The 26,802-nt window shown below is 40.0% G+C and overlaps 1 protein-coding gene across 1 annotated transcript in view; it reads left to right on the forward strand.

Moving 5' to 3' along the window:
* PRUNE2 (prune homolog 2 with BCH domain) overlaps positions 1 to 26,802 on the forward strand; it is a 143,372-nt gene that overhangs the window by 11,426 nt on the left and 105,144 nt on the right. The window contains exons 3-4 of the mRNA XM_026652403.1: positions 4,209 to 4,361; positions 7,131 to 7,225. Coding sequence (XP_026508188.1) covers positions 4,209 to 4,361; positions 7,131 to 7,225 — 248 coding nt within the window. The remainder of the gene's footprint in view (positions 1 to 4,208; positions 4,362 to 7,130; positions 7,226 to 26,802) is intronic.

The following is a 26,802-nucleotide window of genomic DNA, read 5'->3' on the forward strand; positions in this document are numbered from 1 at the left end:
TTTTAAATCCATTGGTTAATGTTTCAGATGACACATACAATAATAACTATTCCATTTCTTATATTAAACCCCAACCAACTGAACCACCACTAAAGATACAGGCCTACATTTTGAAAAATGAATAAAGATTGTGGGTGCTTCAGCTTTTGAATACCCAACTTTACATACCTGAAAATCAGACCCCTTAAGGTGTCCAAAAATTGGGATGCCTAAATCACTAGCAACTTGTGAAAATGTGGGCCACAGTATATACACCTCTACCCCGATATAACATGACCCGATATAAAACAGATTCGGATACAATGCGGTAAAGCAACGCTTCGCGGGGTGGGGGAGCTGCACACTCCGGCGGATCAAAGCAAGTTCAATACAACGCGGTTTCACCTATAATGCGGCAAGATTTTTTGGCTCCCGAGGTCAGCGTTATATAGGGGTAGAGGTGTATTTTTCTATACAGTCTGTTTCTTTTATGATTTTTAATACTACCACACAGAGAGGGATATTTAAAATAATAAGACTGACATAAACCCAAGAAAAGTAAGGGTATTAAGACATAAGAGAGAAATTCTGGAAATTCTGAGATAAGAAAGAAATTCCATCCTGGATTCACCCTACAATAAATATTAAAAGTGTCTGCAGTCTCTCCAGGGAGTCGTAAGTTACAATAATTTTTATTTTCAGGTTATATGTCTCCATATTAACGTTAGGCCATATTCATCCCTTGAACTAATATGTCAACTAATCTGTTTCTCAGAGAGATTCACTCCCTACTTCAGAGTACTACTCCCACACCAGCATTTGCCTGCTAGTGAGGCCTATACTTAAAATTGCAAAATTATTTCCAGTAGCAGATCATCCTGCTTTCATTCACTTATAACTTTTTGAAGAAAGTTACTATTGAGAATAAAACATTAATCTATCCAAAGGTGATGGTTGTAAAGTTTGAGGAAAATCCTTTCAGTGATCAAAGGGTGGAACCCCCCCCCCCACTTTTCCAATTTAAAAACATTCAAACTATACTTTTTTGACAGGACTAGGCCAAAAACAACCAAAATTTGAAATTTCAAAGAATTTGACATGCAAATAGTCCTTGAGGAGAGGAGTGTATTTGCTAGGTTGGAAAAATCTTTGCTGCTTCACAGGGAGTTGAATCCCCCTGCCCCCATACGGCACTTATCCAACTATGCAGTGTTTTACATTGAAGGGGGGGGGGGGATTCCACTCATTTTGCAGGCTTGTGGTTTAATGAACAGGGTACTGGAGTGGGGGTCAGGAGACCTGGATTCAATTCCTAGCTCTGCCATTAACCTGCTTTGTGATGCTATGTAAGTCACTTAGCTCTCTGTGCATCTTGTCTAGTTAGATTATAAACTCTTTGGGATAGGGACTAAGGCCTGGATCCACAAAGGGACTTAAATGTTGCAATGCATTTCAAGCACCTAGAGAATCACAGGAACAGCACTGCTATCCACAAGTCTGAGTTAGGTGCATAGGCTTCCTGTACAATGGCTGGGGAGAAATTGGCGCTTAAGAATGTGACCCACAAAGCCAGCAATGCTAGGCAGGGACCCCCTAAGCTAGCCAATGGGAGATGCTGATGAGAGGCGTGCGGCCTAAGCCTTTCCCAGAGATAGGCGCCAGAGTCTGGGCTGCTAGCAATCCACAATCAGGAACTCCTTTTCCAGAATCAGATGGCTTAAATACCTACGTGGGTTTTTATGAGAATGGGTTAGGTGCCTGCTTCACTGCACACTACCAGCGCTGGAACTGAGGGGTTGGAGAGGATCAGGCCTCCCACTTTTTAACAAAAGAAACATATGTGCTGTGGGAAAAACATAATCGTATTGCTAAAGGCCAACATGCACTATGTACTCCTGGGGGAATTCTGTGCCGCTGCACAAGTACAGAATTCGTGTGCCCTGCAGATTCTCCCCCCTCCCCCACCCCGCATAATAATAGGTTCTGCTGGGGAGGCACTGCAATTACACCTTTTGCCCACTAGGGGCTGCTGTGATGCCAGAAGAGAAGGCAGCTGGCTCACCACTGGAGCAGCCCGCCGTGGAGAGGGAGGGGGCACTTTGGCCTTGTCCCCCCACTTCTACAAAGATTCTGGTGCCCTTGCTGCACACACAACAGCCAGAGAAAGAGGAGGTGGTGGTAGTCCAGTGGTTAGAGCACTCATCTAGGATGAGGTTCCATTCCCCCCCTCTACCTGATGGGAAGAATGGATTTGAACAAGGGACACTCACCTCTCAGGAGGGTGCCCTAACCACAGAGCTATGGGACAGTCTAACGTTGGGCTCCCTCAGTCTCTCCTGTTGAAGTTGTTCCACTATGTATAAATAATTAAAGAGTCATTGAGCCCGAGAGAGAGTGAGAATGACCCTATGAGTCTGGTTAGAGCACCCACCTGAGAGGTGGGAGACCCAAAGTCCAGTCCCCCAACTCCAATGACTAATTATTTATATAAGTTTCAGGAAGAAACTTAGGCGCCAAGTGAGTTCAGGTGCTACGGGGTTAGGCAGGAGTTTTGTGAATCGCAGTGGAGCCTAAAACTGGGATTTAGATGCTTAAATCTGGGGGTTAGGTGCCTACGTATCTTTGTGGATCTGGGTCTAACTGTCTCTTCCTATGTGTTTGTACATGTCCTAGCATAATGGAGCCCTGATCTTGGTTGGGGTCTCTATGAGCTACCGTAATATAAATAATAATGCTGAAGCATAAGATTTTTTTATTCTTCATTTAGCATGAATAATTGGCAATGAATGTTTTCTTTGGGCATATTAGCAAATGGGAACAAAGCCTTCTGGGAGTTAAAGGATGACCTTGAATCCTTACCCCGCCAGCAATATCTGTCACATCAAGGATGGAATTTGGAAGATGGTATGCTCTATGTAATCCTCTGAAAATACATCAACTCTATTTAGGTGTTGTAAGAGAGTGCCAATTGTGCTGCAATTATTTAATGGACTCATTTTTTTAACTTTGAAATTAATGTGTCGTATTTGGCTGAACGTGCTGTGCTTTCATCTAGAAATACATTGGCATGGAGTCATCTAGAGTCGATTACACTGGAATGACTACTGACTGACTTAAATCATAAGTTTAAGGTTATCCTCAAAGTCCTTTGTGAAGTTGCTACTTGTGTGCTGTATTCGGGAAGAGTTTTGTGTTGTATTGGTAATAAGAAGGGCCATTAGAATTCCTCGGACATAGAAATAATGGAGTCAATAAATATGATAAAATCAATCATTTGCTTAAAATGCTTAATCTAGATTTGCTTAATTGTGGTTTGGGTGATACTGTGTATGTATTTGTGTACTTATTTCAAGGTTCTGCTGGCTGTATTTTAGCTGTCACACTCTATGTCCATTGATACTGACATCCTGTGTGGGGAAAAAGAAGGGAGATCAGCTACCAGACAGGATGGATTTGTAAACAGGTGGCTCCCGGAAAAAGCAATTACTTGTACTTAAAGAGACGTTCACTTCAAAAAACTTCATGCTTATATTTGGGACCTATCATGAGGTCAATGGGAATGTTGCCGTTGCCTTCCTGGGGCAAGATTGGCATTGTTATGTTTAAATATAACAAAACCCTATAGAAATAGAAATTATATGAAAAATTGAAGTAGCTTTTCCTAATATGCTAGATTTATCAAAATAACAAATTAACAGTGTAGATTTTTAAAGAATTTGATATTTTGGCTGCTTAGAAAATGGAAATTTGGCATGTCAGTCTGTACTGGTCCTTGTAACAAGTATATGAAGGCTGTATCTTCACTGCAGAGTAAGCTTGAGTTATCTACACTTGAATTAATGCATCTTAAGTAAGCGTAGCTCTAGTGAGAGTGACCACACTGGGAAATAACACTTGAGCTACACAAGAGTGACTGGATTACTTTATGGGGTGATTGTTAGCAGCTGATGCATTACGCTAAGTCTAGCTGTAACCTACAAATCTATATCCTCGGACAGGCCAGCCAACTCAAATTAAAAAAAAGCATCAACACATGCCAGTTAAGGCTCTGTGTGTGCAGAGAGCACTCAAGTTATAACTTGAGTTAACTCTACTGTGAAGACAAGCCCAAAGGAGGAAAGGGCTTTAAAGGGGGAAGGGGGAACAAGGGTACAGTAAAGAATTGTAGTTTCTCTAGTACCTTTTCACTGTTGTACAGAAGGGGTTGACTTTGCTGTTTCACATTTCAGGAAGCATTCTCTTCAAATGTATGTCTGTGGAACCCGAAAGAATTACAGAACAACAGGAAGAAATACTGTCAATTCTAGAAGAAAAATTTCCAGAGCTGCCGCCTCGAGAAGACATTATCTCTGTTTTCCAGCAGACCCCATTTAAGGCTCAAGGTAATGCAGTTTACTTCCATTCCTCAGGCAGCTTGGCATTTTTGTCATGTGGCTACATCTAGACAGAATGGATCATTATGTGAGATGACAGTAGTTGAAATAAAAAAAGTCTTCATTTGTATTAACATGATGGTTACTTTTAAGTTAAACGACTGACTTAAGGTGGAGCATTGTCAGCGCTATCTGAGGTTCTAAACGAGATAATTAATATTGTCTAGTGGGCCCCAACACAACATGGTGGGCTATAGCCACCGCTCCAGCCATAGGGAGGATACTCAGCTACAGCTCAATGCCATCTTGGGGGTGGATTTTACCTTCTGAACCTACTTCACCTGCATAGAGCTCAGTTTCTTGGGCTCTATGCTGGTGAAGTGACTTTGCAAACTCATGTCCACTTTGCTTTTCATTATTACCCCGAAATCCCTTTAATCATCACTGCTTCCCTAGGACATCTCCCTCCGATTGAGTTAAAAAAAATTTTGGATTATTCCTCCCAAATGTGTTAGCTTTCTGTTTGCACAGTTGAAATGAACTGAATTTTATTTTCATATTTCTGGTCCCTTTAGGTGCCTGGTGAGTGTTGCCAGTTTAGACCAATATGCTCTTAGATCCTCTTTTAGATCATTAATGAAAATGTTAAATTATATTTAAAAGGCCATACGCTGCCTGTGATCACGAGCACTATTCATATTTGACATTCATGGCCCCGATTCTACAAAGACTAATAAATGTGCTTAACTTTGCTCATTGTGTGTAGGCTTATTGACTTCAGTGTACGGAAGTCAGTGGCAAAACTCCCATTGACTTCAGTAAGGCCAGGATTTTACCTAACAGGATTACTAACAACAATGTGTCAAGTGAAGTCTGCGTGTGTGTCTATTTAGGATTGGGATCCATGGAGTTTCATGCACAGAGATAAGACCATAGTTGGCTGTTAATGAAACTACACTGTAAAAAAAAAAAATTAGCCACTTTGCTACTACTCTTGGAAGCAGCTTTAGTATGGCCATGGATGCATCATAATTTTAAGTGCCTCTGAACAGGGACATAGCATACCAGCTACATTGTTCTGTGTTTTATCAATATTGTTTATGATTTTATTACAAATTACATAGTTAGCATTGCTGTGTTTGTGTGCTCTATGTGCAGATAGGTGGGGATGAGATTCTGAGGTCCTTTGCAAATCAGATGAAAGTTTTGCCTTTATGTAGGCTTTATAGGGGGCAGGGCCGGATCCAGGCACCAGCGCAGCAAGCAGGTGCTTGGGGCGGCCAACGGAAAGGAGCGGCACGTCCAGCTCTTCGGCGGCAGATCCCTCAGTCCCTCTCGGAGGGAAGGACCTGCCGCTGAATTGCCGCCGAAGAATGAAGTGGTGGTGATAGAGCTGCCGCCGAAGTGCCGCCGATTGCGGCTTTTTTTTTCCCCCGCCACTTGGGGCGGCAAAAACGCTGGCACTGGCCCTGATGGGGGAGGGATAGTTCAGTGGTTTGAGCATTGGCCTGCTAAACCCAGGGTCATGAGTTCAATCCTTGAGGGGGCCATTTAGAGATCTGGGGCAAAATCAGTACTTGGTCCTGCTAGTGAAGGCAGGGGACTGGACTCAATGACCTTTCAAGGTCCCTTTGAGTTCTATGACATATATTATTATATTTGTATCTAGTTTGTTAGGCAGAAGTGGAACAATTCAACAAAATAGCAGTTCCAGGTTTCATCTAAGAAGCAGCACTCATTTACAAACCTGAATCCATAGGTGTACTGGTTATTTTGGGTACAATGAGGAGAATAGATATTCTGCTTATTAAAGACTCTATTGTCTATATATAATTATTTTTTAAATGAAAATATCAAAGATTTTGAATATACATGAGAAACTGCCAGTTCATCTTGTCAATAGATTGCTGATTGAAGAGAATCTAGCTACTGCATTCATTGATGAGCAGTTATGATTTATATGGCTGTTTCACTCATGAGTGGCTATTTGGCTATATTATCTGCGTTATCAGTAGGGATCAAATGACCATGTTCCTGTGCGTCATGAATTATTTAAATATAGTTAAGAGAATGTTGCAGCCTTGTAGCTGGACATCTCCCATTACAGTAAATGAAAGCTATATGGTTAAATGAAATATTTTGAAAATTCACAACATTCCTGGCTCCTATATAGAGGAATCCAGATCCCACAATTAAAGAGTCACCCACTAGATGATGATGATGATAAAATCTCCTGTGTCAACAATACACATGTTAATCTGTTCCTGAGGGTTATATTAATCTTTAATCCCACACAGAAATATCCATTGGTACAATGTTAGTTTAAGGAAGGTCAATGGTAGAATGCAATCTGAAGTTTGTATTTACAACATGTACCTTAATTGCTTCAGCTCTGAATGATTTGTTACAACAATTCTATATTAGTGCCAAAAGTCTTATATCCATGATCTGAAGATTAAAGATTATGTGCACTCGTTGACAAGTAGTATTCAATATGCTTCTAGATCAGAGCCTTTACAACTTCATCAAGGGAAACTGAATATATGAGTATCTTTGTCTTTTAATTCTTTTGAACTTTGTTTACTCTGATATTAAAGTAGTAGTGCCATACTATTAATATTAATTTAAATTACAAAATAATGTTAATTTTCTGATGTGAACCCATAAAAGCCAGAAGAGTTAACATTAAGGCTAAAATTCTGGTCTTAACTCATCTTGTTGCATTTGACTAGCTCTGAAACTTGTATGTATTGAACAGTTTTTCTGTATCTCAAACAGGTTTAAATATCGAGGAGGCTCTGCTGAAGGATCTCAAGGAGCTGTCAGATGGAGAAATTAAAGTTGCAGTTAGCACGGTGTACATGACCCTTGAGGTAAGAGGAAACATAAATAGAATATAGCTGCTAAACAACCAAGCTGCAGAAGGTGGCCTGTTCTTTCACATAGATTTTTAGTTACTTGTTTTCTCAGGATAGAATATGAGCAGATTTTGTCAATGATGTAATTAATTTTTATGAATGCCGTAGTTATTTGTGGTCTGACTTTCATTACTATGCATCTGAATATCTTTTCAAATAAAAGTAATTTACCAGGATGCTTTCGAGCGACAGCTGCAGAAAATTGCAATGCTTGGATCATAACCCACCCTTCCATGCAGTGGGGTTAATAGTCTCTCAACTTCTTGAGAAAAGTGTCCCCTTGTTTTTTTACTTTTATACACCTGCTTTGAATGTTGTGAAAACAGTCACGTTGGTCATAAATTATAGAAGTTCCAGGATTGATAAGAAATCCTTTCAATTTGTTAATTAGATGGCTTCTTGTCTCAGGCATTTCCTGTGTTAGCAGTACTGGTGAAAGTCATTTTTTTGATTGCTGGTTTTCAGTGTCACACCTCTGAACTGACCCCACTTAAGCTGGAGTGCTCTTAGTTAAATGTGTGCATAACTATTAGCTGTTCAGTGTTATGCATATTTTACAGATGTTCTTTCCCCTCTAGTGTACTGTTTTTAATGAATATTGTGCTAATATCACTTTAGATTTAGCTGTTATATGTGTAGAAGTACAGATCAGAATCATTCAGGGCCAGGTTGAGGCTGGCTCTTCACAGGTGTGAGAGAGCAAAGGGACACGCGAGGAACCTTCCCCTTCCCCGTAAGCCCCTGTTCAGGGACTAGCCACTATGTGGGTGGGAAGTGCAGCAACTGAGCGTGACTAGTCCTGCAAGTGGCATTAGTCACCTCAAAAGGAGTGGGGTAAGACAGGAGCCTAAGGCAGCTGTTACATTTGCTCCTATTTCTCCGGGGGGCTTTTACTACATTGCAGTCCCTTCACGTACCCCATCAGTGCAGGTGGTCACTTTTAGTTCCAGCCCAGTCCTCACACACTCAGCAGGTGCATATAAAGCACACCTCATCTAACAGCATTGTGTTTTGTATTACTGACTCCTCTATCTTGTGTTAGCCAAAATGATCCTTTACATGCAGATAGGGTGACCAGATAGCAGGAGTAAAAAATCAGGAGACTTTCCCCCCCCCCCACCCAGGAGGATAGTTGCCTATATAAAACAAAGCCGCTAATATCGGGACGGTCCCGCTACTGGGACATCTGGTCACCCTACATACAGAGGGCCAATCTGGCCAAACACCCAGGACTGTATTTGTGCTGCATCACCAACTCAAACAAGTAAAAACGAGCGTTATGGGTACCAGTGAATGAGCCCCCTATGTGCCACAAAGATTGACTCTCAAACTCTGCAAACTTCACGCCTCGCTGACTATGAAACAAGCAGAGTTAAGCTGGAGGGAAGTGGGGAACAGATGTTTTATGATTCGGTCATGTTTTATTCTTTCTCCCTTCCTTTGTTATTTTAAATAGGCTGCCTGGGAGTAGCCGTCATGGCTCTCTTATTGGTAGATGAATGTTGCAAGTAGGTGATGGGGTTCTACCCCTCCCCAATCACCAAGAACTTGATTTTAAGAGCTCTCACAACTCCACTGAACTCAATAGGAGCTGAGGTGCTGGGCATCTTTCTTTCTGTTGCCAAGCTTCTTGGGTGCCATGAAGTATGAATTAATCTTTGGCCTTTCAATTTTGTGGTCTTCTTCATGCTCTCATTGTAGTGATACTGTCAGCAAGGGAAGAGCCTAGTGTCTTAATGGTGTGAGCCCTTCAAACGTGTCCCTCATTGAGTGATGTTTAGTCAGTTGGAGAAGAACCTGTTAGGACATGTAGGGCATTAAGTGTGCTCAGGTACAGAGTATTTTGGTATAATATCAAATAACCTAATTTACTCTAATTATGGCAGTTGGACAGTACAGAATGGGAGAGTCCATGAAACACAGCATTTTGGGGTACAAGAGAGGGATAGTTCCCCTTGAAAATAGAGGTTAGTCTTCATCTTTGCAAACACCACAAGGCCTATGGAAATTCCAGGGATAGCAGTTCCAGAGGCTTAGGTCTGCTGGATCTAGTCTGTAGCTTTGTACTGTTGAATATCATCCTGGTGTATTTAAAATGTCAGACTTGGATTTTCTTTCCTGACTTATTCAAAACACTTAAATTTTTGACATACTAGCCAGTACAATTAATATCTAGTATGATTCAAGGTATGTAGCTTTGAAATCCCTTCACAGAAGATATCTTGATACAAAACATGCTAAAACATGCTTCTCTCAGCAATTATAATGTCTAGCTTACTAAATAAGTGGTAGAATGTCAGTAGTGTCAGTGATAGTAATTTACATGCTGGCACAGTAATCAATCAGTTTAAAAAACTACATGTTAGAAAGTCAAGAAATGAACAGTTAAAGGGTCCAGCCACTTTCTCACTGCCATACAATCCTCCATCATCCTCCATCACTCCACCAAACTTGCATGGCCCACTCAACTTTAACTTTGGTCCCTAAAATTTGCAAAAATATACAAATGTCAAAATAACCAATAACAAGATGGTTGGAAATGCATTCTTTGAATAAGAAATGGGATTTTATAATCTTCTAATAATTTATTTTAACCGTTGTCTATCATTTTGCTAATTTAGATGAGTGGTACAAATTAGGCTTATAATGAGGAGCTAGCTTCAGTATTAAATTAAGATGCTTTTGTTACTTCCTGAAAAAGTATGTGGAATGCAGCTTCTGTGCTCTACGCAGGACCCAGATCTAACATCCAGGTAGCACTAACACAGCTCAGCTGGGAGATGGAGGATCTTTACTTCTACTTTGCACAACTGTATTAAGGCTAGTCACATTCTAGTCTATAATTTGTATCCCTTTCTTCTACTGCCTACAAAAGACATTTGATCGCAGCAATGTTTTTATAGTTCTAAAAGCAGACAAGTTTCAGAACTGGCCTCAGTGAATATATTGTATCACATCTGACTTTAGAATACTGCTGTTCAGGGAATACCAAGATTTGATTCTCAAGCAGTGAAGTGGTTCACAAGAACATTGTTTGAGGCATAACTAAATGGAACTATCTAGGGGAAGGAGATTCAACTGCATATGCACAAAACAATCAATTCTTAGTGATTTCCATGAGTTAAATGATCTTTAATCTGAATCCATCAAGTCACTGATATTACCAGATTTTTGACTGAAGTTACCTGGAAGTGATTCCTAGAAGTCATTCCTTCTAGTTCTTCTCTTTTCAAAAGAAACATGCTGTAACTGAAGTGGCATTGCTCCAGCCTCTCTGGCTGGAGATTAATTTTTGCGGTGCTGAGTTACTACACCCTGTTCAAATACTTCCAGAACTCTATCTGGCTTACAGAAGCACACAGGACAGTTGTTGGCTTGTTCAGATTCACAGCCTTGTCAGGTATGGAGCAATCTGCAACAGCACCAGTAGAGACAGGGATGGATTTGCAAAACCATAGTGTACTGCTCTGCCTGCCACACCTCCAGCAAGCAGAACTCTGTGTCACATAAAATAGGAATAATAATTAACAATAGGCAAAAATCGGAAAACCTGAGTCTTTTACTTCAGGCAAAATCCTGAAGACATGAGTCTTTACTCAGGTAAAACTCATGTTCACCTTCCTGTGAGTTTTGCTTGTATAAATACTTCCAGATTTGCTCCAGTAATAATGATGATAATTCCTACTACTTAGCAGTGCTTTCTGTGTTCTAAGTGCTGTACAGACATTAACTAATTAAACATCAATGAGGACATGAGACACAGCTTTTGCTTTGCTTTAATGCCACAGATGTTGCATCTATAATGTGTTTGCTTCTTTAGAAAACGAACAGGGTCAAACTGTTCTTCCAGCCAACAGATACATAAGAGCATCTTTTGATGAAGAGTTTTCTTAGGCCTGATTATTTGCTTTGGTTTCATGATCTCTCCTGATCTGTTAGGATTTATTGATTCTGATGGTTACACAGCTGCTGCTGCTATTGCTACTAATAGTGATAATAACATGATTATATCTACTGCAACCCGTCAGGAATAGTGTGTCATTCACAGACGCATGTTTATTGCTATAGTTGCGATGTGTCATGAAGAATGAAAATGTCACACCTGAAACACTCAGGCTGTGAATGGGTTAAATGAGTATTTAAGAATGATAAAGTCTTTTTAAAATCAATATATCAAGTGACGTTGATATGCTAATAAATGAAATACCTTACATAGTCTTTCATATACCCATAAAAAGTGTGCTATCTTTCATTATTGGTTTTACAGATCTATAATGAAATTAGAGTCTGTCTCAGCTCCTGTGTTTCTGAGAGGAAGGATGGTTTTATGGATAGGCAGTGGGCTGGAACTCAGGATGTTTGAGTTCATATCCCAACTCTGCTATTGACATCCTGTGCAATCTTGAATAGGTCACTCTGCCTCAGTAAAATGGGGATAATAATACTTCTTTACCTCCTAGATGAGTTGTGAAGATAAATTCCGCAATATTTGTGAACTGTTCAGCTACTATGGAGTTAAGCCCTGATTTTTCTATTAAAAATATAGATGCTAATATCCCTTGTTAGAGAAAATGTTCTTTGGTTTAGGAGGAAGGTAACAGTGGCAATAATTCAATAATTCCTTCAGTTACCAACTAATTCACTATTAGTATCACTAGTCAATATTTACATTGCAGTAGCACTGAGAGGCCTGAAAAGTATCAAGGTCTATGATTCTTGGTGCTATACAAACACATAGAAAGGCACAATCCCTGCTCCAATATTTTTACAATTTGGGAAGACAAGGGACATATGAGGGGTGTGAGGGGTTGGAATACAATCAAATATATACATTTTATGTATATGTGAGTATATTTACCGCTGTTATTATATTAATAAAGTGTTACGTATCCCCACCTGCCCAGCATCAATTTTCTGATCTCTTATAGGCATCTTGGCAGAGATGGATCTTGAGGAGAGTTTTAAAGAAATACAGGGTAGTATTAAAGGAATAGTGGGCCTTACTGATCAATTCAGGGAAGGCATTTCATGCATACAAATCAGGATTTGTGTGGGGAGCTGGATGTACACAGCTTTGCATTTTTCAGATAATGCTCTTTCTGTTTGGGGTTTTATAGATTTAAATTACAGTGAAGTTCCAGGTTAAAACAAGAAATGAACAGAGCCATATCACACACAAACTAAATCCTATTTACATGCATGGCAGCATTTGTTCAAGATAGTGGCAACAGAGAAGTAACATGGCCCAAGTGGCTGTTGTTTTCATTATTTTTACTGGGAAGTTTCTCCAAGTCATGATGGAGATTATTCATAGGGTATTGTAGCAAAACTGAGTGCTTGCACTGCTGTTAATTTCTGTTTTATTATGTTATACCCCGAGAGTATATTTTGCTTGTTCTCTGTTGGAATTCCCTTGGAAATGAGAAGCATCTTCTCAATGTGACTTTCCGGGAAAGTCAATTTTTTCTGAGAGATGAATAATACTTTGTGAATTGAACTTTCCATTCTCCTCTTTCCTCAAGATGCAATATAGTGAACAAGACATGCAGCTTTCATGGAACCCCCTTTTCTTTATAGTTTCTTATGAAAGCTTGATGACATTTTTGCTGGAGTCTGTGGTCCAACCGTTACAATGCTGTGGGCCGGATGCTAGTTTGGACTGGAGGCACCTCCGTAGGCTCATTACCAAAACAGAATTCCAGAGAGATGACTCTGAGGATCATCATTGCTCGCTGGCTACCTCATCAGCTACCTTTACCTTCCTGCTGCTGGAGAGAAGTGCTGCATGTGCTGGAGGGAGACTGGCTCTATAAGATGGCCTCTTCCGCATGGCGTGACCTCACATGCAGGACACCATTTTGTCTCCACATGTGGATTGTGCAGCATTTCACTCACTGCAATACTCTCTGGACAGCTGCTGGGGGAGTGGATGCCACAGGAGTTCTGGGGGCTGGATGGAATTGTCCTGCAGGCCAGGTTCAGCCCGCAGGCTGTCAGTTGGACCACTTAATGATAACACAACTAGCAATATCTTTAAAGAGAAGAAAAATAACATAAATAGAGATTCCTAGAGGAGACTTAAGGAAGCCAGTTAAAAAATATGGCCAACAGGTATATGAGTATCTGGTCTTGATCAGTATATGTGAGAGAAACTGAATGCTGATTGACTGATGAGATAGTTCTCTATTAAGGTTCTTATATCACATTCCTCACCCTGATATCTGAGCACACTTATAATTTTGTAAAGTGTTCTTTACATAGGGCAATCCCCACATGATAGTGTAGCTGACTCTATACTTCCCGCTGCTGGCCCTCCTGGTCTGGATGGGGTGTGTCCCAGGAATGGAAGAGGGAGTGGACACAGCACTTTGTGCTCTGCTGATCTTGGGCTGGTGGAACAGCCCTAAGAGGCTGTTACAGCCAGTATAACTTAGAGCAGCCTGGAGGCTCTTATAAATTTCACTTGGGTTTGAAACAGCCCTCAGTTGTCTCAAGGATTGGATAGGGGAAGGACAGAAAGGTGGCATAACATCACCTATGCCTCCCCTCCTTTGATTCTGCCAAACGTTGGCCAGACTCAAGGTTCTAGCCCTAGATTTTGATCTCCTAACCAGCCCAACTTGTGTCCAAGAGAAGGAAAACCTCTTGGTTAAATTTCAAAATATTTTTTCAAAATAGCATTAGTAGTAGCACAGTGTATACATTTGCAATTTTTTTCTGGCAGATTTGTATGGTGTTTTGTGTATTAGGAAGACAGATTTTTATTTAAGTATTACACACTATACCTATATAAAAATCAGTAACTCTCTCAGCTGTAGCATGGCAGGCATTTTCAAACAACTTTTAAACTAGTTGGGTTACTACATAAATTATAATGTATTCTAATTTTATTTTATTTGAAGGATTGAACTTCCATTGTCTGTTTTTGATGATCACATCACAGACTTGGCAAACTTTTATTTTCCAGCATAAATATACACATTATGTTTTTGAAATGGTGTCAGATTGGTACATGGATTTGTTTTTGATGCTAAAAAAGCAAGTAAACATGTTAACATTTAATCTTCCAGTAATGGAATTGGAAACAAAATTCTCAGCAACTTACAATGCTGTTCAGAGATATTTTTCTGATGCCTGTTGTGAGAAGTTAGGGTATGTAAAATAAATGATGTATGGAGCTGTAGGAATGCGACTTTTGCAGGCTACCTTATGTCTAAGGAACATTAAACATAGGGTTCTCGTTTAGCAAATAAATAACCATTCATTTCAATGGCTGCATAGTCTGGACTTTTGTGCATATTTTTACAAAGATGAGGAGAGGCCATTAGGGATTTAATATAAAATAAATCGCCAAGGGGTCTTCTTGTAGTCATAGTCTTTCTGCCACATGGTGTGTTACTAATGTGCATAAATGGGCTTAAATGAATTTGTTATCTGTATTACATTTGCAGTATGTATATATTTATATATTATTTTTTAATTGTGTTTAAAAATAAAACATTAAATACATCTTTTGTGTGTATTGAAAACATTGCATTTGTAAATAAATCAACCTTAATTAAGTTTTTTTTTAAATGTCAGTGTTTGAGATCTGCCTATAGGTGTACGTATGTATGTATATATATATATATACACATACGTACAGAGCTAAATGTACTTTAATTTTCTATTCCAGAAGTATTCAGAGAGTTAAGTCATTACATTACAAGAATGAATAGAACAGTCAAAGATCCATTAATGAAAATACCATAATTACGCAACTCTACCATTCTGGAGGATGTTACCTGTGCTATTGATGCCCCAGGTTGGATGAAGAATCCCAGTTGTAATGAATACAGATTGGTTCTAGATGCTGACAAGCTAGGCAAAGCATGTGGATTTTCTTTTGTGGTTCTCTATCCTGCTCTACAAGTGCAGAAGGGAAACAGGTGGGAATGTGTATGGGTCATCCCAGATTGTTTATTTATGACCTTAACTGTTTATTAATTGACTGTAGGAAAGCAAAAAGTGTCATCAGTAATGGTTATAGTGATTATCTCCATCCCTTCTAGTCTTTAAATCAGGATTAGATAGCCTTCTACAAAACATACGATAGCCAAGACAAAAGTTATGGGCTTGATGTGGAAATTACTGGGTGAAATATTATGGCCTGTGTTAGATAGGAGGTCAGACTAGGTGATCATATTTGTCCCTTCTAGCCTTAAAATCTATGAATAACAATGACCAGTCTCAGGGAACGTACTAGTAAATTCAAGTCATGTTGAACTTGAAGATGGTGCATAGTATTTTGTAAGGTATATTTGCTTATTTTATTCTACAGCTACCACCATTATACACAGTATAAACTGGAAAAACAAAAACAAGATTTGTACTGCTGGTGTCATTTAAGAATGCACTTGGTACACTATATTGTCATTCATAATATTATTTTATTTGTTTCCCCCGTTTCTTTCAGTAGCAGTTTATGTTAAATGAAGTTTCGGTGACCTGCGCTATATTTTGTTTGGTATCAGATCTAAATCTGTTTCTGGCATATGCTGTAATTAAGGGAGTTTTGCCCATACTATTTCTTTGCTAGTCAATCTCAGTTTAAAATTCAGATAGCTGGTATGAATTGGTTAAATAAATAAATAAATTTTAAAAAGTTATAATCTTATAAGTGTACCCATACATTAGCTGGTTCTAATCTAATTTTCTATAATAGGCAAATATTTTTTATGTTTTTAAATATATCTGCCATTTAAGAAAGTTAGTAGGTTTTTCTTTTCATTAGACGTTTACAAGAATATTTGTTTCTAGGTGTAAAGAAAATAATACTGTTTGCTTATAGAATATGAACTCTTGATTGTATGATGTTGAGCAAGTGTCTCTCTCATACATACATAGTTTCTTCAGTTTCATTTCGGTGGCAAAGAAAAGGCTCATTATTGGACTTCATTCCTGACTTGTATAAATTTGACTAATTTATCATTTTTGTACCCTTCTTGCTTTTGTCAGTAGCACTTCAGCTCAGCTGTTCATGGGGCATAGACATTGACAGCGGGAGGTGCTATTTTGAGAAATGTTCAGCATAAAAATATGTTCATATGATGTATCATACACTTTTCTTATCCCTATAGAAATCTATAGTCTGGATATTCAATACAAAAGCAATTTTAGTATGTGAAAATACATTGTTTGAACATATTGATTGAGAACCTATTAACAAAAGTTGTTGTAGATTTAAATTTGATCTTGTACTACGTAGTATTCATTTTGTTTCTTGATATTTTGTGGGAGATCATCTAGGCAGGATGTTAAACTGTTAACTCACCAATGTTACTAAATACCAAATTTAAATAAAAAAGTAGAGTCACTTTCTTCTATTATAAGTTGCTGAAATGTTTGGATATGCATGTGGTGTAATATAAAATTACTAATGAAGACAAATACGTATGCTATTTATTCTAGCTATAAAAAGTTACAGAACCTCTAACTGAAGTAGAATATTACCAAAAGGAACTGTCTGATTGGTCACTAAAAATTCTAATCCATGATTTCCAACTTTTTATTAAGACCTAATTTACAAAAATCCCATTATACCATGCAATAGTTATTTAAAATAGAGATATTTTGTTGAGGATTAAGGCCCCCCTTTCAGCAAAGCAATTAAACATGTTCTTACCATGTTCTTAAGTCCATCCCTATTTACCAGTGCATGTTCGAAAGTGCTTTGCTGAATCCGAGCTTAAATAGATGGCAGTTCACTTGTAATATATACAGTAACCTGAATGATAACACACTACTTATACACCTTATGCTAAATCTTAGGGGCCTAATCTGCAATCCATATTCTATCCTTAGACATAGGAACATAGGAATTTCCAAACTGTTCAAACCAATTGTCCTATGTAGGTCAGTGATGTACTCCCAAAATCCAACTACAACTTTAATTCTGATTTACAGGAAATACTTGTCAATTCTTTCATCACTAACATAAGGATACTTCTGACTATTTAAAGTTTATAATGCATGTATATATTTCAGGGTTCCCCTCATGCATCCCTTAAAAGGTGCAGGGAGAATTATCTCAACATCTGTTGTTGTAGTTTCTTCTCATCTGCAGCCTCCTGCTTTCAGGCAAAACACTGAAGCACCAGTCAGTAAAAGCTTTCTCTGATAACATCTTTTCTGTGTTGGCTTCAGTGATGGAGACTCATACAGAGTTTTTTCAATAAATAATGCCATTTATGAATGATATATTATTTTCTTTTTGGTCCTGAATATTATCCTGTGTACGAGGTAATTATCCCTAGTCAGTTGTGTAGTACAATTTGGATCTGTTCACTAGATCTGGAGATATGAAGGAACTATAGGCACCTTTCAAAGTTTCAAGGACTCTTAATATTTCTTTTTTCTGAAAACTAATTGCTCCGATTCCTTAACATTCATGAAAAATACTTGTCATTGAAGGTTAACCTGAAAATTTTGAATGTCCCTAGTTTTCTTCTTTGTGGAAGTTGGTTGGTATCAAAAGCATCCTTGGGCTTTAACATTGGAGAGACTGTCCACCTTTCTACAAGGTGGTTCTTGCCACATTAGACAATACCACCAGACCCTGTTGTTTCTTAGGCCTGGTCTACACTAACCCCCCAAGTTGAAGTAAGGTACGCAACTTCAGCTACGTGAATAACGTAGCTGAAGTCGACATACCTTACTTCGAACTTACCGCGGTTCAGACGCGGTCCACACGCGGCAGGCAGGCTCCCCCGTCGACTCCGCGGTACTCCTCTCGTTGAGCTGGAGTACCGCAGTCGACGGCGAGCACTTCCTGGTTCGATTTATCGCGTCCAGACCAGACGCAATAAATCGAACCGGGAAGTTCGATTTCCAGCCGCCGAACTAGCGGCTAAGTATAGACCAGCCCTTACTTCTTAATTCTTATTTACAAGTGAAAATCACAGGGCCATCCTCAGATATAAATGTGCAGTTCCCATTTACTTAAATGGAGTTTTATGTGTGTATTTGATGACTTATGGGAATCAACTGCATAGGTATTTCTCTTTCTAGGTACTTTTATGGCCCCCTTCATCTTCATACCTAAACACCTCTCATTTGCACTGGTGTAAATCAGAAGTAACTCCATTCATGTCAATGAGGTTACACCCATGTAAAGCCAGAGTGAGGGGGAATAGGAGTCAATGAATTTATCCTTAAACCACTCCTGTGAGGTAGGGAAATCTGCATTTTACAGATGAGGTATTGAGACACAGAGAGACATGGGATGAGATTGTGCAACTTTTACTCACACGGGTGAATGCTCAGTCTAGGTTGTGTGAAAAAGTGCTCATGGAGCATGAATAACAGTTGCTCAGTGTAGCAGGTCAGTCTGATAGCCAGCTGGCCTACTGGTCAGGCAGTGGCTTTTCAGTATGCCCATCCTGGACAGAGCCCTGTCAGGTCCTATACAGCAGGCCTCAGTCTCTCCTATGTGTCCCTTCTTCCCCCCTTCAGGTTCCTTCACAACAGAGGGGAAGGGGAGCAGGAGATGACGACGCAGGTCATTCCACTCCACCAGATCCCAACATAGGGCCCTAAAGGGATGTTGCAGTGTCCAGACCACTTGTTGGTCCACCCCAAGTTACATTCCCCCAGGGTCACTTCCTATCAGGTGTGGCTCCTCCATTTAGGGTGTGGTCACAGTTTTAGTAATATTTGCTTCACCTGCGGGGTACAATATCCCGTTCCTCAGGGCCTCTTGTGGGTTCACAGCTCTGGTGCAGCCTGTAACACCTTCCCCCCTGTCACTGGCCTACCACTGCCCTTTTAAATTGTCATATCACCTGGAGCATACCTTGCAGTTGTTGAGGACTGGGGCCTCCCTGGCCCAATACTGCTCCATGTCTTGCTTGGTTTTGCATAGGGTCTGTAAACCCGTCACCCTCAGTCCAGCCCTTTTGTCCAGCATCACACGAGAAGTCTGTGCTAAAACAGGAAACAGAACCCAGTTCCCTGAGGGCCTGTCTTGTGCCTTGACCACAAGACCATGCTTCCTCTTCTAGGGCTTGGTTCCAGCCAGGCCTTAATGAGTGGGATTTTCACAGTGCTCAGTATTGGCCTAACTCTTCACACACTGAAGGCTATAGGAGTGTTAATACTGTCTTCTTTAGGAACAGAATTAGGTCAAATGATGAGCACTTTTGAAAATTGGAACCTGAATTCTAATTTTGCCATCAAAAACCAGTAACTGGGTGTCTGTTTGCTACTATTTGTGCTTACATTTGTTATGGGTGCAAAATTACAGAAATAAGTAATTGGAGGCATGAAACTGCAAATACAAAATGAAAAAGCCCCTTTGGAAGTTTAAACCCTGGTGTTCAGAAAGAGAGGGGCTTACATACATTGTAGAATTTTGACTATGGTCACATTTGACAATTTAAAAATTTCTTTGTATTTTTTTTTTAGTGAGGTTTCCAAGGGATTGCACAATTAATCTTCAGAAATGACAAAACCACCAGTAAAATTCTTAATCTTTTATTTCCATATGACTCAGCAGCACCAGGAAATTCACTCTCCACTCTATTACTAGCTCCACAGAGGGCCCTAACCTGCAAAAAATATGCTTGGCATCTTTGCACAAAAGTTGATTTTTTCAGATTTTTTTTTTCTGAATTGTTCCCTTACAGCGTGTAGAGTACTAGGCAGAAAAGATGTTAGAATAGATTACCTGAAGTGGGAATCATTGTATCATAGCATCACTGATTTCAATGATTTTCTCTATGCTGATTTTCCCGACCTGAAGATTACTTTATCTAATAAAAAAATGCAGTTATGTGTTTGAATGAACTCTGATTGTAATAGTGAACTGCTGTTCCTTGAAATGAAAGAACTGTGCTTTATAGCCTAAAAGTCCTAGTACTGAGCCGGATGCAAAATCCATTCAAGGTATTTGGTTATGCCCTGTATGGACTTGCCTTTTTTTTTTTTGGACTTAATTTATTTTTCATTAGCCATTTCCTTTTGTATTTAGAAACATCACTAGCAGTATTGTTTCTCTGCACTTGTGGCTTAACCTGACATTCCACGTAAAGGGAAAAGAATGAATTCAAGAATAAAAAAGCGATTTCTCTTTCACATCTCTCAGTTCAATATTTGCCATATGGAAGGCTCAGCATCAGTCTCTCAGCAGGCCTAATTTATGGCAAACTCACATTGACTGAACAGAAGAAAAGATGATACAAAGAAAATACCACAAAATTAATATTTTCTCTTATTTTACTGTCCCAAATATATTCAGGTTAAGTCCATGCAGTTGGGATATGCAGCTGTGGTATATACCATAAAATACAGAGTTTCTAAAGACTAAGGTCTCACACAGAAGCGCCGCCAGCTTTTCTGCTGCCCTAGGCAGCGGAAGGTCCCGCCCCGAAATGCCGCCCCCCACAGAGGCGGCGGAAGATCCCGCCGCCGAAATACCGCCGCTGTCGCCGCCCCCCAAATTGTAGCGCCCTAGGCGACCGCCTAGGTCGCCTAATGGGTTGCGCCGGCCCTGGTCTCACACATATTTCTTGCCATGGGACTGACTAAAGCTGGTGTGACAATGTGTGAATTATACTTCACTGTGCCAGTTCGGCACACTGCCAGGCCTGCATTTAGGGGAATATTTACACCATGGAGAGTAGGTGGTAGGAGATGGTACCACTTTCCTTGTGGAAAGGGGAGCTTTATTTTTTGACTGGGGTACCACTAGCTGAACAGATGAGCTGATTCTGTCATCCTCTGCCAGGATCTACAACAGCAGAAGCCAGAATAAACCCCAGGTGGTTTTTTTCTCCATATTTTAAAACAGAAAAGCTATATCATTGACATTTTCAAAGGGTCCTATTTTCTTTGAGATTCTGCTGCCTTCTGCAGATCCTGTGATGTCTCTGTACAAAAATTCCCACCATATGTGTACCTCTCTGCACTGGGGGCCCTTGTTGGGGCTACTATCCTTCAGACAGAGGAGAAGCGGAATCCCATTGCAGCTTTGTCAATACCATTCTTCAGTCTATCAATGGGGCAAACTACTGTGGACCAACAAGAAGCACTCCCTCGTCCAAAAGGCTGCATGTTTTTTCCTCAGTGTCCCCAGCACAGTGAGCAGGAGAAGGGGAGAGGGAAATGACGTAGGGTTAACCACAAGGGATATCAGAACAGTATCATTACACACTGCGCTGGCAACATGCCTTAAAGTTTCAAGCTTTTTAAAAAAAAAATCTAGGAGCAGTTAAGAAATATGTACAGTCAACTGTACAAAGAAACTTGCTTCTACTTGAGTGCTTTCAGTTTTGCTACATAAATGAACACATCTATTTGACATAGACCTATGGCCCTGTAAAGTTACAAAAATAAAATACAAAATTAGGCATGGCTTGGGCTCCCTCTTTATTGGTTCTGCAGCAACAACAGTTTACAAACTCCCTTTCCAGAGGTGTTCTGACCAGTGCTGGTTAGAAACTTAGGCATCTCCATGCCAGATCAGACCAGTGGTCCATCTAGTCAGGTATCTTGCTTCTTTGTGTCCATGTGCTTCAGAAGAAGGTGCAAGATAATCGTGTATTGGCCAATTATAGAAAATTTGAATCTTGGTCAATTAGGAGTTGTCTTGTACCGAGAAGCATGGAGGTTTGTATCTCTTAATGTTTAAGTGTTTTAGAAAAATCTCATCCTAAATCCATAAATGAATGGGACTCAATGGTCCCATCAAATCCTACAGACACATTCAATAATAGTTTAATTTCAACCTATTAAAAACTCTACTTGCAGCTTCATCTGCCAACTGGAAAAGAGTTAGGGTTTCTTATATACTAAGGGATAAGACATCTCACATGTAATAGACACTCATTTATTGCATTTGGAACCAGTGAGCAAGTACTAGGTGCTAAATCCAGAATATATCTTCGACCCATTATTACAGATTCAAAAGGCAAGCATGTTTTCAAATGACACTGTGCGCTGCCAATGATGTATCAACACCCTATGCCATTATTCTTCTCTAAATGTGATAATAATGTGATGTGTTAACATAAAAAAAAAGTTTGACTCCACAAAAGCAGCTGGAAGTGGACAACCGCAATATGCATAAATCTAATTCCTGCCATTAGATGCACACTGATATATATTGTTAAAAGTTCCTCATAGTTAGGATTCCTTTTAAGCAAAATACTTGCACTGGAATGCAGTTGGTGTGGTACATGAATAAATTTGGGAATATTCGTTTTTCAGTGGCAATCCAGAATTTGTATTTTTTTTTCATCTCTCTGAGACGTTGAATGGGTTTTGGAATGTATTGGTGAGAAGGAGCATACATTTCAGGTGATAATCAAGTCCAAAAGCTTTTTATGCCAATGATTTCATAATCTTTCCTTGTGTTTTATTGGTAACGAAAGGCCAAATCCTGCACTAGCCAGTACTGTGATGGGGAACAGGAACACAGCTCCCCAGTGCATAATATGCTACAGGGACCATGACATCCTGGGTAAGATTCCAAAGGGGTTGGTTAAGGGTTCTACATTGGGGTGTGGATTACTGCTCCTCTGAAAAGGAACAGCGTACATCATGACCAATGCCTGCTGTTGACACCACCATGCACACTAGCTAACTTTGCAGCTGTCCATATCCTCTAACCATCAGACCACACCTACTTGGGGCTGTGCTGTGCAGGCCACCCTGATATCACGTTTCTGCTCTCTCTCACTACCTGTCCAGTTGCTGCATAATGGGAGAAACTTTCTATGCCCTTTGCCTCACTACTGCACCCAGTGGTGGGTTAATGCACAGGCTCATGCCCAGAGGCCCCAGCCAATTTCAGGAGCACTTGAACCTGTGTAGAAATGGAGGGTCACCGGTGCTAGAACTGTGGCCCCACCCTCTGCTCCTCCTCTTCCCCCCAAGGTCCCACCCCCTGACCAGGCTGGAAGCCGGAGCTGGGTCATAGTAAGAGCAGCCACTGTGGGGAGCCCCGGCCCTCCGCCTGCCCTGGGCGGGGTGCCCGAGAGCAGCCCTCAACCCATGTCCTCAGCCCCGAGGGCACTCTGACCCGGGCAAGTGGAGGGTCTGGGGCTCCCCACAGCAGCTCGGCTCCCCCCCCCGGGGGGGCTCTTACTACTGCCTGGCTCCAGCTTCTGGCCTGGCCAGGGGATGGGGCCTTGGGGAGGAAGAGGAGGAGCAGCGGTCAGGGCCCCCTGGTGAGGGAGGGCTAAGGCCCACCTCAGCCTCCTACTGGGAAGAGGCTGGCACCACTAACAGGGGCTGCGCTTCATGGCAGGGGAGCTTATCACCTTATCAGCTCTCCTGCCGCGAAGCGCAGCCCCTGCCACCACCACTCCTGAGTGCCTACCTTAAGCTACTACACCCATGTTAAAAAGTGGGCAGACATGGCGCTCACACTTTTAAAAGTGAGGGGGGTCCTGGGGCTCCTGGGGTGTGGAGGGTCCAAATGTTCTTTGTGCCCAGGGCCCCAATAAATCTTAATCTGTCTTAACTGCACCCCAGTGTATGCTTGCCACAAGGTGCGTAATGAAGACCACAGTTTAATTTAGTATAACAAATATTCGTTTTTTAAATGTTATGTATGTTGGTTTTTAAAACCAAATATATTTAACAATAACTCCAGGGAGGGCATGTGCAGGGCATGAGATAAGCTGATTGTTGCACACCATCCACTGCATGTTAGTCTGGTGTTTTAAAAATATATTACTATTTCGACAGTGAGTCAGGAAAAGAGTCCATGGTGGAAGTCAGTGATGACTGGTAACTGAAGGGAGTGAGCTTTATGCAGGAGAGTGAGTTTGCAGCATCTGCCAGGTCAGGGAGGCCATTTTGGAGGTAGGGGACAACATGAGACAAGGCACAGAGTCCCCTGTGAGAAAGGAAAGCAGAGGAGCATCAAGGCAGGCTGAAATGGCAGAACATAGCACCAGGGGAAGAGTGAGGGGTAACAAGAGATGAGATGTGACCCAGAATAGACACAAAGAGCAGACTTATGGACTAAGAAGGTACCATTTTTACATCGACACTTTCTCAACATAATTAGATATTAAATGGCACTTGCGAAAATATTGGTATTTGCACATCAAACTGTGCCACTGAAATTGTCCCTCAATGCATGATTAAAATCTTGGTTTGAAACTATCCCTTGTACTATAAATGAACTTGATCTAAATAAAAAAAGACGAGGAACAGTAAAATGTAGAAAACCACTACTTTTAGAGATAGGATGACTAGGTCTGAACACTGTATGTGAGGTAAAGAGACATCTATATAGATAGAGATAGATGGATATGTAATGCCTTGTATAGGCAGTATCTTTTCTCACAATGCTTTGATTTGTTTCCATGAGAAATGTTGGACTGTCTCACTTAAGTGTCACCTACATATCTGGATAAACAGGACATTCTGCAATGTGAAGTGTACAGAGGTGTTTGCTCCATTTTCTTTTTGTCTTCGATTCCCTTTCGCCCCCTTTTTCTTTTTAATCCTAATAGGTTGGTACTTATTAACCCTATGCACTTGTCTGTTTGTGAGCCTTCTCCTGTGGTGGTTTTGAGCTTTCTCGGAAATGGGTTCAGTCTCTAAATGGTTTTCGTGTTGCAAGTGAGTTTTGAAAGGACTAAAAGAACCTGGGGTGCCCAACAAAAAAACATTTTGCCTTCTGGAGAAAGTGGGATGTCTATCATGGTCATATGGTATGTAAAATTAATGACAATTCCACAGATTAAAGAAAACTGGAGGAAAACACCCACTATCCAAATGCAGAAGGGAGTTTTATACTGAATCTGAACTGCATGCAATAGTATTTGAGACATAAGCACAGGAAGTACTGTTGAAGCTCTTCATAAAAGTTTAACTGAGAACTTTTTGCTTGTTGCTGTTTAATTAGGCCAAGCTACACAAAAATCTTTGGAAAATGCTCTTTTTTGGTCAAAAGATTAGAGTAACTTTTTCTTGAGGAAAAGATCTTAGTAGTTATGCAGTATCTCTGCAGTGCTGCTTCAGTCCTGCTCTCTTGTTAAGTTTTGTAGCTACTTCTGAGGTTATATTTTGTAAAAACGTTTCTCTTCAGCTAGTGAAAGTTTGTTATTTGGAATGTTAAGTGCAATTATATTGACATATGGTGATAATGTGATAAAGCATAAGGGTTAAAGGTTGAAGGAACCATGGCTTGGCAATTAGCAATGTAAATGAAACATTCATTATCTAACATGCTGAGAAGTTGATGAACTGTACAATAAATCTGAGCCCAAGTCACTACTGAGATAAGTCATTTCAGACATTACAGTATTTATGAGTATCCTGGACAGTGTTTTGAATTTCCTGATGAAATATCTTGTCGTATGGAAATATTTTATCCATTAGTTTAGAGTAACTCTACAGTAAAAAGTCACAAGACCCTAAGCTATGCTGCAAGCAATACAATGTGGAACAGGAAGAAATATGAGCGACATTAAAGCTCGCATTGTCTAGACAATTTTCAGGATAAAGTTATTGGGAAAGATTCTGAACTCAACTACTGCAGTGTAAATTGTCTCAAATGACTTAAATTGACTTAACTGAAGTTATTTCATATTACAGTGGTGTAATTGAGATCAGAATCTGACCCATTGTGTGACGTGTCGTAAATGTTCAAAAAAGTTACATATACTGCACATAAAATAATTTTCAATAATCACACAGGAGGCAAGCTAGTTCAAGGGAAGGCACTATAAAGATGAGACTGACTGCCTTCCAAAGTTGGCAGTAGTTAACAATTTATTTATGCCTTTTAAAATATTGTACAGGAACTAGAAACTATGGGTGCCTCTTCAGTGTAGCTATTCCCATTTACCAGGGCTGCATTTGGCTGTATATAAATGGCACAATACAATAAATAATATTCCAAGAAATGCATAGATATATTTAGTAGAAATAGCCTACAAGGACAGGGAGACCTGTGAACACAAAATTAGAGTGAGTTTTCTTTGCAATGAGTTACATAAATGCGCTTGATTAAAAATAAAATAGGTGAAAAGAGAAAATATATTTGGCTCAAAATTATTGAAGAACAGTTAATCTCCTTTAAAGGCTACCTGTTTAATGTTGCCATGGAAAGTTATACACTGTCTATACTGCTTCATATGTTTTATATCTATGTTGGACTGCAACTTGTTTATTTGGACAGTTTGCCCATTCTGTACTAGCCATATTTCTCATTATCCGGACAAAGTGTTTGAGTGGGTGAATATTAATTTCTTTGAGGAAGAGCCGTGTTCCACACACTCTTCATTTTAGTTGTTTGAAATACAGTAATAATAAATAATGATAATAAATGATCAACTTTATATTTATATAGCACTTAGAATCCTAAACCAAATCCTGAAGTTCTTACTTGGTACTTACTCAAACACCCTTCCCTCACATCTAGGTCTGTATTTAATCTATGTCACTCTCACTTCATTCATCAACAATATCTCTTTGTAGAAGGGTGACAGCTGTTTAACAATACAGAGACCTAATGCAATATTTCAGACTAG

The sequence above is a fragment of the Terrapene carolina genome, unplaced genomic scaffold (assembly GCF_002925995.2).
Source record: "Terrapene carolina triunguis isolate 2854851 unplaced genomic scaffold, T_m_triunguis-2.0 Scaffold113, whole genome shotgun sequence".
Taxonomy (NCBI): Eukaryota; Metazoa; Chordata; order Testudines; family Emydidae; genus Terrapene; species Terrapene triunguis.